A 15109-nucleotide genomic window follows, 5' to 3' on the forward strand; every position below is an offset into this window, starting at 1 on the left:
AGTTGTGTCACCTCAGCATTAGTCCACTGGTCTCCCTCTCTGTCTCTTTCTTTCTCTTTTTCTTTTCCATGTTGACATGCTCTATTCCTCTGTGGTGCTATTTTATCAACCTTTTCAGAGTGTAGGTCATTTAAGTCTTCCTAAAACCTCTTGCTATTTAAGGTTTTCACTCTTTTACTTCTAAAAATCTAGGTACTTCCATACTCCTCCACTTCTGTAAATATCTTTAATGAAAATTGAGACCCAAGTTTGCATATGGCTCTTTATGATTTTTTTTTTTTTTTCGATTAGAATGTTTTTATGTTGCATTTAGTCCTTGTGTTTAGTACCTTCCATGCCCAAAGGTTTGGGAGCATGAGGCTCCTGGCTGATCCTACAATACTGCTGGTAAAATATAATGCATGAAAATACAGTACTCTTTGCAAGCTGTTTTATCATGACTGTCTGTTAGCAGGAAAACAAGAAATGGCCTTTGGGACCCTGTTGTATTTTTCTACAGGACTAGTTCTGGTACTGAAATAGTACTGAAAGTATGGATATGTGTTAAATCCGTTTATGCCACTCTGAGAATCAAAGAAACAAAGGGGAACAAAAAGCAGTTATGAAAATTGTTTTCTTTGAAGAGTGATTTTTTACCAGGCAAAACTCACCTCCAATTGTAGGAGATAACCTGGATTCCTGCCTGAGCTGATCAGAGCTGAAGTCAAAGGTTTGGCTTTCCTCATTATGGTTTCCATCTTCAACCCCATCAACAATTCTGTTGAGAAAAATTGGAGTGATGGAGCAGTTTCATAAGCAGTTTCATAAACATCACATTCATAATTACGTTGCCAAAATTACTCCTAAAGGGCACATTGTAAGCAATGGTAAACTTTGCACAACATTCAGTTTGGAGAAAAGTAAAAAATATTATATTGGTATAACTTCTTGTGAGTCACTAAAGATTAAACATACTGTTAGAGGAAAGAATGTGAAGCCAAACATAATTAATTGAAGTTTCAAAATTTTCATGACTTCTGCAGTATATACTGGGTCCTAACAAAACCTGTATTGAATATAGTTTGCTTTTCATATCTAAAGTAATCTGTTGCCATTCTTTCTTCTACACAAACTAAAGATGCTTCACTATGCTCTTGTTGAGTTTAAATCTCCCTGCACATAACAGTCAGGCTCTTGTATTAGGCTTACTTAGACAGACGCTAAGCCTGAACATAATATATTTATGAAAGCATCTCTGTAAACCACAGTCAAAAGTGTTGTTGCCATGCAAATAGCTATTCTCAAATTTGATTAAAACTAACTAGCTCAGGCAGAACAATCTTGTTTGCAAATTGCGTATAGGAAGATGTGTAGACCAACCTGCACTGTCCCAGTTACATTACTGTTGGTATTGGATCTAACTACTAGAAAAGGCGTTTTTGTCAGTTATCTCTATTCATGCATTGCAGTTGACCTCCAATTTGCAGTGTCAAGAAATCCAAAGAGAAAAAAAAAAAAAGCTTTTCATAATAATAATAAAGTGCTGCATACAAAGAATAGAAAACTGGTATCAGTTGGAGGAATCAATACACATTATTAAATATATAATTATGAATATTTTTTGTTCTCATTTATAATAAATTGTACTATAAAGGGAACTATTTTAAAGTCAATGAAGGTGACTCAAAAAGCTGCAAGTTGACAGACGTGGAGCATCAATTTCTTGTTTTGTCCAGGCACAAGATTCAGAACTTGTCTTACAGTAGGCAGATGAGTTAAATACTAATCTGGAAGGGTGAATACAGACAGTTCTTGGCCTCTCAATCATGATAACTTTGTGATGATGGAAATTAAACTTTCCATCTACATAAGGATATTCTCAAGCAAACCTCTTGACTGGAAAGACCCATGTAACTTAGAGCTCTGCATGCATACCTACGTTGTCCTTCCTGGCTCTTCATGTGGGTTTAGGGCTCTGTGTCATGTCTGAGTGTTCATGACGTCAGCTGGATGTTACTAGACTTCACTCTAGTCTTAACCAGCCTCTGGGAGGAGATGAGAATCAAATGTGATGCTTAAGCTGCTCTGGCCTATACTGTTATCTGCAGCTGAAAACCTGCTTTGTTTGAAATTTGCTATAAAACCTATTTAGTGTCATCTGGCCTCACTGCTTCAAAAAGCAAATTTTAAACACCAATATCCCTTTTGTAGAGATTTCTAATTGTATAAAGTGATAACATTTTAACTGCCTTTAAAGCACACGAGGGAAAACCTACTCAGATCTGACTTGGAATTTATAGATGCTATATTCTTTAAAGTGTTTAAAGATCAGACTAAAAAGAAACCTAGTAGCCAAAATTGCTAGTTCTGGAGAGTCAAAAGACAGGCTTCTATGTGGGAAATATCTAATGGGCAAGATGCTTATTCATATACAAGGAACTAGCTGTGGAGCAACATAACGTAGTAAGTTGAAAACATGAGGGAACAAAAGTAATTGGGAAGTCTCAGTCCTTTGTGAATTAGCGATTGTACAGTCCTGAATTTTCTCCTGAAGACAGACACCTCCATTCCTAGAAGCCAAAAAGTCAGAAAAGATTAACATGTGACCAGTTCTATCCAGTCAGTAAGGGCTAGAGTGCACTTATCCATGTGGGTCTGAGGAGATTCAAACACATAAATGCCTCCTCCCAGGACTGCCTTTATTATCACTTACACTTTCTTCCTCTTGATGCTCTTCTACTTCATAGGCAGTATCCAAAAAGTGATTGGGAAGACTATGACTGTATCTTAGAAGTTAGGATGCTGGCTTCTCTTCCTTGTGCCCAGAACTATTTAAATATTTTACCCATTCTCTGTGCTTTATTGCCCTCACTGTGGTATACAAAGAAAGAGCCTGAAGCACCAGTGAAGAGTTCTGGTTGGCTTACTCTGGGGAACATACACAGTAGAACAAGTTCCTTAAGCAGACAAAGTGTATTCTCTTGACAAAGTGTGGTTAAATACCTCACAACTGCAGTGACTGGACATTTCAACCAGAGTCTTGCCTTCCCCTTACGCTGCTGTCCAACAGCACACAAAATGGAGGATCTTAATTAAGGTCTTATTTTCTCTTTAATACTTACTAAGAAACACTTAAGGCTCTTTTAAAGTGGTTTTAACTTGTCAGTTTAAATGTTCTAATACTATAAATTCATTCTGGGAAATAATATGAAAGTGTTTTGGCTGGAAAACCAAGTCTGAGAAACACATACATCTTGGGCCAATTTTCCAACCTATTAACAGGATTATTGTGCAGTTATAAAATTATGAATGGAAATAGGAAACAATAATATATGTAACAATACTTGTTTCACATTTGCTCTTGCAGCCTTGGGTCCTAATGTCTAGCTGCGTATGTTCAGAACAATAATGAGATTACAATAAGATTACATTGCAGCAGAAAATATGAAAGGTAGCTTTTCCCTGAATTACCACTTGTTATGCAAATGATAATGACCTTTACTTATAGTTGACATGAGCCAAATTCATGTGAGATCTATGAAAGAAATGAGAAAATATCCACTATGCATTTCAATTTTGCTAGTGTAGAAGCTGGTTTTCAGCACATTATCTTCCCCTGTATTGACAAAACTAAAATCGGTTTCTGTCCTGCTCCTATTTGAAATGTAACTGTATTGATCAAATATATGATGAGGGGGAAATATTTCTATATAATTTTCCATGTCCTTTTTATGATTGAATCCTTAGGGACAGGTGCCTTGACAGAGCTAAACAAATATTGGTCAAGCTGTGGCTATTTCAAGTTTGCAATGGCAAGTTGCTGAAACTACCACTCCTCCTGTAGTGAATAAAGGAAGTTCTTGAACATGTAAAATACTTCAAATTATAGAACCCAAAACCTGAACTGGAAGATTAACTGTCGCAGCTCCTTGTATGTGGAAAAAGTGACTGTGATTTCTGTGAAGAACTGATCCCAAAACTCTTGGTTAATAGCTAATTATTACATTGCAGCAATTTAGAAGTAAGATACATAAATCACCTTACAAGTAACATAAAGGTAAAAAATGGAAATATTTAAAATTATACACTAATTGTACCACAATAAACTATTATATGACTCTTGTTTATGTAAAACGTCTCAGAAAAACAGTTTCTCAACTCCATATTTACTCTCTACATAACTTGCGTTATCAGGTTTCCTTTCTCTAATGTAAAAAAGAAGTAAATATTTCCTAAAATTACTAGACAATAGTTTTCCATTACAGTCCTCTACTCCAGTAATTTTTGTATTTGCACAGCTATGCTGTATTATCATCTACTTGCTTTCTAAATTGCTGTCTCTCTGATGGAGTCAGAATATTTCAGAGTGCTATTGTGGGAATGCATATTATTATAGATGGACAAAATGATACCAGAAAGCCAGACTATTCAAATAGTCATTTTCATAATTGCTCAATACTTTCCCTTTTTAGTGGTAGAAATACTTTATTTTGCAATAAAGTCCTAAAGTCATAACATTCTGCATAGTGTATAATAGTTCCTACAATAAGAGGACTTATCCTTCTCTGTGGGATGAACAAAAGTATCAACTATTAAAGAAAAAGAAATATTTTATAGTGTAACAATCATGATATTTTTAATAGGAGTTACATGATTGAGGAGAAAATAACTGTTCCTAAATATTACCTTGGGCTCAGGTCAGGTGGACCACTGGTGGTCAGTGCTGAAAGGTGTAACTTAAGGTTTTTCTCCTTCCTTCTGGAGTAGTAACGGAGCTCCGTTTCATGTTTGGTTCTTGAGGGGTTTGAACTGCAAGCATGGATGGGTGAATGAAAGGGCACCGTTCCAGAGGCCAACTGCTTCAAGTTTCTCCCTAGGTGGCTTTTATTGCTTCCAGCCTTCTTCTGCTGAGAGCAATTTGTGCTTCTTGTATGGATTGGTGAAAGGGTGTTGCTCTCTTCTTCTCCCTCCTCATCCTCATCTTCATCTTCTACAATTGAAGGGAGTGTCTTCTTTATATTTCCATTTCCCTTGAGCTCTGTCTAAAATAGCAGATAATACATACTAGGGTAAAATTCAGAGCCTGATGTTGTAGAAATACAATTTCTTCTGGTGTCCATCCTGGAACAAACCCAGATGTAGCACAGCTTTCATTTTCTCTTTAGAGATAACTCTTTTGGAACTCTTCCATAGCTTCCCTCCTCAACTATGGCTATATGTGCATACGTGAGAAAAATATAAACAAATTAAAAAAGGTCACTAGTGACATAGCCAGTGAACTCACTGCAATATGTTTTGTTACCAAGAAAGATTACATGACTAGCTCTTACAAGCCATAAGCCATATGTGCGGTTGAGTAGATTAATCTTGCTTTGCTGAGGCATTATTTCTTTTGAATTTTACACTCTCAGACTCCTGGTGGACCAAGGGAAAGAACTGAGGCTGGTAACTCATATAATTCTGCATTTTCATATGGAGCCATTTATAATGTATAAATAGCATTTACACCAGTTCAGCTCAAGCCTGAATGTCCTCTGTATCCTTCTTAGTTGTTGTAACTGAAACCACTGCTGGGATAGTAGACAAATTTTTCAGTTTATACAAAGTCCTGTTAATGCACCAGTGGTGTGACAGTGTCAACTTCAGAACTGAGTCATCGAAAAGCAGAGCTACACCTCTTTTTTAAAAAAAAATGCAATTTGAATGTTTGACGTTGGAACCAAGGCAATTTAGAGTCAACATAAACCTGGGTTCTGTACTTTAGGTGCTAATTAAAGCACAGTGTAAGAAAGCAATGTATTCTTTGTATTGTTTCATGGTAACAAAATATACTGGTCATGAGTGCTGAGACATGCCAATATGGAGCTCACGGCAGGATCAGGCCATAACTCAAAAATAGTTCCATTTATTCCCATGGTGCAACTTACTGTATTTATTGGTAGTAGGTGGATGGACTAAGGCAGAGTCAGGTTCCAGGTCAAATTAACAAACTCCACACGTCACAGTGAAGAGTACAGCCAAATGCAACTTCATGGTTTCAGAAAAAGTTAATACTATTTTTTTTTTTTCAGGCTACTCCTCTTAATCAAGCTTGATTAAGGCACTGTTAACTTTAGATAGAAAACCTCAGATGAGCTTGTATAGTCAAATTTCCCACATTCAGGCCAAGTAAGATTGGCTGGGTGGAAATGCAGATCTGGGGAATTTGTCCAAATGTTCTAAGGCCCTATTAGTATCTGGTCTAAATGTTTTGAAGCATGGGTTTAATTTTGATGCATTCTACAGCATACTTCCATTAAATGAATGCTTTTCTCTTAGTATACGTTGACAGATTTAGTGAACTAGGTTCTTTCCATCTGAGATGTATGAAAAGGTAAGAATTTAAAACAGTGGCAAAAGACCTGTCTATATAAAATATAACAGCCTTGTTGTCAACCATAATAGTCATCTGAAGGCTGTCAGGATGATCAAATTGTACAGGAGCTGGCACTGATGCAGCCTACACACTACAGAGAACGAGCGTTACCCGTATTCAAAACTTTGGCTAGGGTAAACACGTATTTAAAATGCAGGTGCTATAGTAAGATATCCAAATCCAGCACCTGAAAGAAAAGATCATAAGCTGTTACTCATAAAATGGACAGTGGCAGAACTATCTGCAGGATGCTATTTAAAGTCTCATTCTGAAACCTTGGAAGTCAGTTGGAGTTTTTCCAGCTTTGCTCTGGCCATAACTGTGTCCATGTTTCAAAGTCAACCTTGGCATATTTAAAATGTGACTAACATACCTGAGATAGCGTAGACTTGTTTGATAATTTTGATATTACCTGAAAAAACAAAACAAAACAAAAAAGTAGCAAATATGTGCATCTGCACAGTATTGGCTTCCAAGAGCATACAAACATCTAAACCAAAACATTTATGTTGATACAAAAAAAGAATCTCATGATAAAACAACTGTATTAAATTAAATGGTGACATAGCTAGCACTGAACTAAGGACACTCCTTGGAAACAGATGCTGGGAGAAAAAAAAATTGTTTTATTTTTATTAAAAAGATAGTTGCTGTAAAAATAACATTTTACTTTAATAAAAGTTGGGTCAAGGCTCCAGATCTGTGAATAAATGTAGATAGGTGAATGTATGCCTGGTGGGTTTCAGTGCTGGTTTGATGGAATCCCATGCAGGAACAGTGCTCTGCTTTGGCCCTACCTCTTTGTAGCTTTAGCTCCTGTGCCAGCCTAGTCCTTACATGTAGATGATCTAGCTGTAGTACCTTTGGGGAATTTTCAAAGGCAGTGATGGGACTGAAGTAAGTAGAACCAATATAATCCTGAGGGAGATACGTGCCTAAGCTATCCAAGGCCATGACATTTTCCCTTTTTCGGTTAAACAGAAAGCAAAACAAAAGAAAAGGAAGAAGAAAAAATCATGCAAGTTTAATGTGTAACTACTTGTAATAAAATCCACTGGAACTGCTGAATAATATTTGTTATGAACATTCTGTTGTTTATTTGAATGTCAATGCATTGACCATGGGCAAGTCTCTGACAGCCTACATGTTGTATTTATAGGCAAATTTTAGTTTGCCAGGTAGAATTTTCAGAATTGATTTTCAGCTTTCCTAAAGACACATGTCAAAATAAAAAGTGCTTAACACACATTGATTTTAAATTTGTAGCATCAGTTTATTTTTTCCAAAATCAGGCAGAAGAAGTTAAGGCTTTCTGGAAGTCATTGGGACTTCCTGGTTTGTGATAAAAGTCTTCAGAACTGCTAAATACATGAATTTTAGGTACTGATTTGTAAAAAATAGTTGTGGGGGTTTTTTTTCCTTTTTTTTTTTCTGCTCCACAAGTCTTTCAAGTTAACCTGAAAATCGTTTTGTAGTTGCTCATAAAAGTGAGGGTTAGTAGTGGTATAATATACAAATATACAATATTTAAGTTTGTGTAAGCAGAAATCATGTACCACAACAGCCAAGCCAGTAGCAGGTGTATCAATAAATTTAGCAATAACACTCTAATAACTGCCAAACAGATCAACTGGAATAATTAGGCTATGTAAATAAAATAACTGCTGTGTTCTTCCTGAGTTAGATAAAGTGCTAGACGATATTGGCAGAGGATGAGATCTCAGATGCTGAAATCTCCCAGCTTGTGCTGTAATCTATGCCAATTGAAGAAACACTATCTCCTTCAAGATTCAGGAGAACAGGAAACTGGAAATGTACTAAAATGTTAAAGTCAGAATTCGGAAGTAGTAATGGCCAACTTTGCACATATGTTTAACAAGATTAATTCAGAAGAGTGCCCAGAATTTTGGGGCATCAGTCTGCTTGGCTTTTAGGCACAGGTGTGGTATGAATATTAAATAACAGCCTTAATTAAAACTCCAAGCCAATCCCAAACATTAGCAGCTTCACAAAAAAGATCTTAATAAGTATGAATTTGCCTGCTGAAGGCTTTAGAAGTGATTTGTCATTTGTAGTTTGTAATGCAGGTGAAGATTGCTCCTCACCTTTTTTTTTTCCTCCTGAGCCCATGTGTCAATCCTGATTGTACCTCTTGAAAACAGAGAAAGAAATCATTATATGGCTGTCTCCTAGATGTCCTGGTGGCATTTCCCACAGCCCTACTGGGGTCTTTCAGCGGGGCTGGGCTTTCAGCTCTGTGACCTGGTGGTAGCACTGTTGCCTGGCTGCAGGACCTCTCCACCGCCCATCAACCCAGCACCCACAGCCGCCCATCCATCCTCCTCTGCTCTCAGTGTTACCCTTGCTGGTCGCTGCAGCAGGGAGAAACTGGCTGCAGAGGAAGTGGGGTTAGTGGCAGCACTTTCTTGCCTTATAACCTTACCAAGAGAAAGGTAGAGGGATTTTTGAAGGCAGGTTGCTTTTTGCAGGGAGGGGAAGGAGTGTCCTTGGGAGGAAGGGTAGCAGAAAAGAAGGATAGGTATGAAAAGGGAGCATGTGCCTTGAGAAACTACTCATCAGACTTATTCTATTTCTCAAACTGGCCCCTTTAACCCACTGGGGACAATTTCAGTCTGGATAAATTGATTTTTTTGGATAAACTCTGCACCTGCAAACTATCTTTTCCATAGCACAGAACCCCCAGTAAAGAGTGTGGCAATTGCTTCCTTATTAATACACTGCAGCCATATTTATTGCCTGTAACTTTGAATGCCATATCTTGCACACATAAAACAGGGGTCTGGACTTTATGGCTTGGTAGTTGAAAGTTGGTAAAAGAAACTATAATTAATCTGTGACCAGGGAGAATTCTCAAGAGTTTTGCTTTTAAACCTCCTCCAGCAACATCCCTCTCTCTCTCCCTGCAGAAATACCATTCTCAAAGAGAAAAGGAAAGATGAATATGAACATTAAGTCAGTCAAAGGGCAGTAAATTTAAAGACCTCACCATGAACATAGCTTTATCGCTGTAAAAATGTAGTATTGGAGTAAATAACTATGAGGTGCTGTCCTAGTTTCTGATCTGCTAAAACCTTTTATTTAGGGCAACACACTGGTTTAGCCTTCTATAAAATGTTTTTTTTTTCTTATGCAAAAAGAAAGAGGATGCAAAATAGCTCACATACTAGTCTTTTTAAAAGAGGCACAACTCATAGAGGATAAGGGCTGATGAAAGAAAAAACACAGGTATTTCCCCTGCTATGCATTAGGAAAAAAGCCAAAAGACTGATGTTAGCATGAGTTATGTGAAATACTGTCAAAGAGTCTAACTCAATTTTTAATTTCAGCCCTTGTGACTCTTTATGTCTTGTGAAACCAGCTACTAAATTTAATTTCACAAGACAAAACAATGATAGATCATGTACCAAAAGCAGACTCATATCAAATTCTTCCATGTATGTAATCTCAAATCTATAATCTTGTAGTTGTTTAATATGTTAATATATAGAGGTTAAAAATTCAGTAATCTTTATATTACTTATTACAAGCACAACAAGAACAATTCCCCATCTGAAAACACTGGTGGTTTGCTGTCAAAAGCCAGTGGTCTGAAGATTTTTCCAGGGTCAACAGACAGTAGTCTTTAATAGAAGAATCTCATCCAGGAATTGTGGGCAAACCAGGTAATTAGCTGTACAATAATTCAAAATGTATTCCAATGATAAAAACATAAAAAGAGAAATATAGAGATACAGCTAAATTTGGGGTTAATACATTAAACGTCCAGGTAAGTAAATTTGCATTTTGGGGCTTAAAAGAATGTTATCAGCTTTTACTGGCCTGATCCCTGTTGCCTTCACGGGAGTTATGAACAAAAATAGAAACATAATTTCGCTGATTTGCTTGTAAGTCTGGGGTCCTACAATATATGAATAATTCTTTGTATCTGAGGAGTCAAAAGGCTAAAATATGCTTTCAGGAAAGGATTTGAAATCAAACTAGAATATTAATGTTCTTAGTCAGCATTTGGAAACAGAAAAAACCTATTTAGAAGCATTGGCAGTGTGCAGGAAAAAACCCAAGAATGCATGCCATATGTTCCATTCTTTGCGAATTTACTGTATGGCAATGGAAAAGACACAAGTACATAACAAGGGATTATTGTACTGCTGAAAAGCTTAATGCCTCACATGTGCTCAGGCCTCGGTTTTCCGTAATCAGGAAATTTTTCAATGAAATATCACAAATCCTTTAAATCACAAAGGGCTCAGTCACTCACAAAAAATTTCTCAGGTTAGATACAGTTGTTTTATGTCTACACTTACTGAGAAATTTAGCCCTTCTTTTTCTTTTTTTTTTTTTTTCTTTTTAAGACTTTCTATAGTTCATTGGCTTGTTGCTATATTTTCTCAGGTTCATTCTTTTTCCTTGCTTAATAGACAGATAAAGAAAATGTATTTTTTGGAAGCAGATGCTTTCAGTGTTCTCTGATCCTACTTACAGTAGCATATATTGAATCAGCAGCAAAAGTTGAATGGCAGATCTGTCACGGGTATTTTATCCTAGGTGACCAATAACTGTGAATTGCTATGAGCTCTGCAATCTTCTGTTAAGTCTTTATCCTACATCATTCCTATCTTTTGAATAAATTATTGTAGCCTGTGCAGTTAGGACAAGTGTTCAATGACTGGCTGGTTGTGGTTAGCTTTGGATAAGTTTTTTGCAAATGAATACTTTCTTGCATTCAAATTTCTCACATGAGCTTTCATAGTTAGTATTAAAAGTTTACTTTTCATATATTTCTTTAAAACCTTGTTGTTAATTTCCCTGCATTCATTAGCAAAAATTTTTAATTATACTTTGATTGTTTCATTAACAATATAGGATCTATTGCATTTTGTGTTAAAAAGATGTCACAGAAAGAAAACCTAACCTCTCTGTTACTTGCTCCAAATCAAGAATTGAATAAAAGGTAAACATGGATTGTATAATTTGTCATTTTCACTTCTATATTCTTACCTCCCTCTCCCCCACCCCCAAAAAGGAGAAGAAAATAGGATGCCAGACTGCACTGAACATACATTTTTCATAGCAAACTTGTGCCAATAAGAATTAGAAAATATTAAGGAAGACACTGTCAATAAGGTCAAAAGAAGACAGAAATGAGAAATTGTTAAAATAGACAATAGACCTGGCACTGACTGTACATTGCTCTGGCAGGTTGGAATTTTGGAAAAGCTTGCAGATTACTGCAGACAAAAGTTATAGTGGAGAAAAATTTTTAATATTCCTACAGTTTTATTACAGTCATGTAAAGATTTACATAATATTAATAGAAGTTACAAGGAATGCTAACAGCTTTCAAAGCAATAAAACTTACATGCTTAACTTCATGCAACTCTTAAGATTTCACACAGACTCATAAATATTTGCAGGACTGGCCCCATGGATTGATATCCAATTAGACTCCTCAACATGAGGCTGTAGATACTGTGGAAGAGTTGCTTTTAAGTTTGTATTGTCAGCTTTATCTTTAAATGAAACTTCATACTACTTTTTATGTAAATATGTGTCTCTGACTTCAGAGAGGCTCTTGAAAAGAGGAAGACAATTAAGTGGATCTTAAAAAATATTCTCCCAATGAATTTTATTACCTGCCGATTGGTTATTTCCAAGCATCCCCAATGTTACACAACTGTTTTGCTAGCACTCAGAGGCCAAATCAGTGGGATGAGTGTTAATAAGAAGTGACTCACTGAGGACAGTGACATATCTGTGGAGAATTTTTAAGAAAGTCCAGCTTTGTCTGGCTTTCAGGGTAAACCTTACAAAGAAGAAGGCAGGCACAGGCAAGGACAGGCATAATCTGTTTCCTCATTTTAAAATCTGTTTGGTTGGTTGGTTGGTTGTTTTTTTTCCCCCCCAGAAACATTTCCTCTAAATAATGAATATTTTGCTTTTTGGGTGGCAACTTGATCAGTAGATTAACCTCTAGTCAACTATCCCAGAAGGAAAAAAGTGAAAATTGGGCACACAGCTGGCCCCTAGACATATTCAGATTTAAAACTTTGGGGAAGACAGCAGATGTAGAGTAACTGTGAAAGCAATTCGCATGATTTCACCTCAGGGCAAGAAGCCATGTCCTGGCATGTGAAGATATCAGCAGAAGTCTAAGCATATAACCTTATTAAGTAAGAGAGCCATCATAATTTCCTTCCCCTGAGATGCAATTTGTGTTTTCTATATACGCATAACACAGAAAAGCTAGGCACATAGCTTTTTGGAGCTTTTGGCAGCTTTGTCACTCAAGAAGTTCTGCATAGGTTAGAAACTAAGATAACATGGACACTCAATAAGTGAATAAAATTGCTTCAATTTTCAAAGTACCATGATATAAAACAAAACCCAGTGTCAGAGAGATGCAATATAAATTTTGCTGAAGGAATGAACATAGTTTGATTATCGATGGAGCCTGTCCCTGAACACTTATTATATATACAGTACTGTACTGTGTATACAATACATATGTATATACTGTATCTATATATTTGTTACTACAATCATGTTTTTATTTATTACAGCATTGAAAAAGTGATCTATATGTCTTAGGTAGGAACTGCATTTTCAGCAGAACTCAAGTTACACTTATGTGGGCAGGTTCTGTAGCTCTGGTTTTACTGAGTGAAGGTATAGATGATTAAAAAGAAAAACATGCTGATGTATTTGTTTTTATGTCAGTAGAATCTTAGACTGCATTTGTACATAAATAATTTTTGTTTTTCATTTTTATATGCTTTCATATCTCTGAGCAGAGGTGTGGGTCTAGATGATCTTCAGAGGTCCCTTCCAACCTCAGCTACTCTACTATTCTACAGTGTTTAAAAAAGTTGCACTAAAAAAATCTTACCAGCTCAGTAAAATTGAGAATACATGCTTGGATCCATGTAGAATGCCTACTTGATACACAAGTTGTGCTGATTATAGACTGTTTGCTCAAAAACTACATCATATTATCCTAGTTTCAGCTGGGATAGAGTTAACTGTCTTCCTAGTAGCTGGTACGGTGCTATGTTTTGAGTTCAGTATGAGAAGAATGTTGATAACACACTGATGTTTTCAGCTGTTGCTGAGTAGTGTTTAGACTAATGTCAAGGATTTTTCAGCTTCTCATGCCCAGCCAGCGAGAAAGCTGGAGGGGCACAAGAAATTGGCACAGGACACAGCCAGGGCAGCTGACCCAAACTGGCCAACGGGGTATTCCATACCGTGTGACGTCACATCTAGTATAGGAACTGGGAAGTGGGGGCGGGGAATCGCCGCTGGGGGACTAGCTGGGTGTCAATCAGCAGGTGGTGAGCAATTGCACTGCGCATCATTTGTACATTCCAATCCTTTTATTATTGCTGTTGTCATTTTATTAGTGTTATCATTATTCGTTTCTTCTTTTCTGTTCTATTAAACTGTTCTTATCTCAACCTGCGGGTTTTGCTTCTTTTTCTCAATTTTCTCCCCCATCCCACTGGGTGGGGGGGGCTAGTGAGTGAGCGGCTGCGTGGTGCTTAGTTGCTGGCTGGGGTTAAACCACGACACATATTTAATTTCATACATTTCAGCATGTATCCTGAGGTTATAATGACTCTGCAGTTGATATAGGAACTTTACCATATAAGCCAGTCTGACATGCTCATTACACCTCAAAGTAGCCTGCCTTCAGAACTAGTGCTCTTATAGAAGAAATTGTGGTAAGTATTATAATATCCTTCATAAATTAGTCTTACTTTACACAGAAAAATAAAAAGATAAGTTACTGTAAGAATGCTTCTAAATTTAAAGCTACTATCTGGTCATTGCTATATCAATATAAAATAAAAGCAATTATGAAAAAAAAAATCCAACCTCTAAATTCATACCATTTTAAGGTTAAGATATATCAGGATTAATTTTATTTTCCATTTTTTCCAATAGAGACAAATATTTAATATCAATATTGCAAAAGTTACAGTATCATGTTTTCTAAGGCACAGTGAAGTATATTGGAAAAAGTTATTATTTAGCATCCCTGTGTAATTAAAATAGAAATATGGTTAGATTCCAAAGCAATACTTTCTGAAAGCCAAGAGCTTTTCCTGGCTAAAATTCTGTTTGACACAGTGTTTTATACCCTCCTCATACCACAGTCTAAAGACATCAGTAAGCTGCTTTGCCAGCCTGGATTTTTTTTTTTTAACATGTAACCCTCTGGTTAAGCTTTATAATCTGATGCAGAATGCAATAATTCCAGGAAGTGAAATGAATGAGAATGAAGACTGTTCAAAAGCTAAAATTAGAAGTAAAATTTTGTGACTTATTTAAGCATTTTAATTCTAGTTACAATGAAAGTAGTTTGTATTTATCAAGAAAGTGCTAAGGTTAATTGTGAAAATCCTAATTACATACGTGCATTGAATAGTTTTGTTATAAATAATGTATAACAAATAATCATAATTCCTGTCTCTTAACCCATTCACAAAAGTAAAAGAGTGACCACAGGGGTAGGAATTTTGGGATAGGTCACATATATATATCATATTCCCAGATGAAACTAAATGGGTTATTTTCCTCTCCTCCCCTTTGGCCTCTTCCACACCTTGTGGGATTCATCCTTACAGCCAATCGTCTATTTGTTTCAGGTGTAAAATGGAAAAGACTTGCAAAAGCAGAAGAATTAATGAAAAA

General features: G+C 36.3%; 1 protein-coding gene across 6 annotated transcripts in view; it reads right to left on the reverse strand.

Moving 5' to 3' along the window:
* The window catches only part of KCNH8 (potassium voltage-gated channel subfamily H member 8), a 215427-nt gene that overhangs the window by 17665 nt on the left and 182653 nt on the right, over nt 1–15109 (reverse strand). For all 6 annotated transcript variants that reach the window (XM_030009338.1, XM_030009336.1, XM_030009337.1 and 3 more), the window contains 3 exons: nt 6768–6806; nt 4666–5021; nt 651–757 (listed from right to left, as the gene is read on the reverse strand). In XM_030009338.1, the coding sequence (XP_029865198.1) occupies nt 651–757; nt 4666–5021; nt 6768–6806 (502 nt within the window). The remainder of the gene's footprint in view (nt 1–650; nt 758–4665; nt 5022–6767; nt 6807–15109) is intronic.

Source organism: Aquila chrysaetos, chromosome 3 (assembly GCF_900496995.4).
Source record: "Aquila chrysaetos chrysaetos chromosome 3, bAquChr1.4, whole genome shotgun sequence".
NCBI classification, from domain to species: domain Eukaryota; kingdom Metazoa; phylum Chordata; class Aves; order Accipitriformes; family Accipitridae; genus Aquila; species Aquila chrysaetos.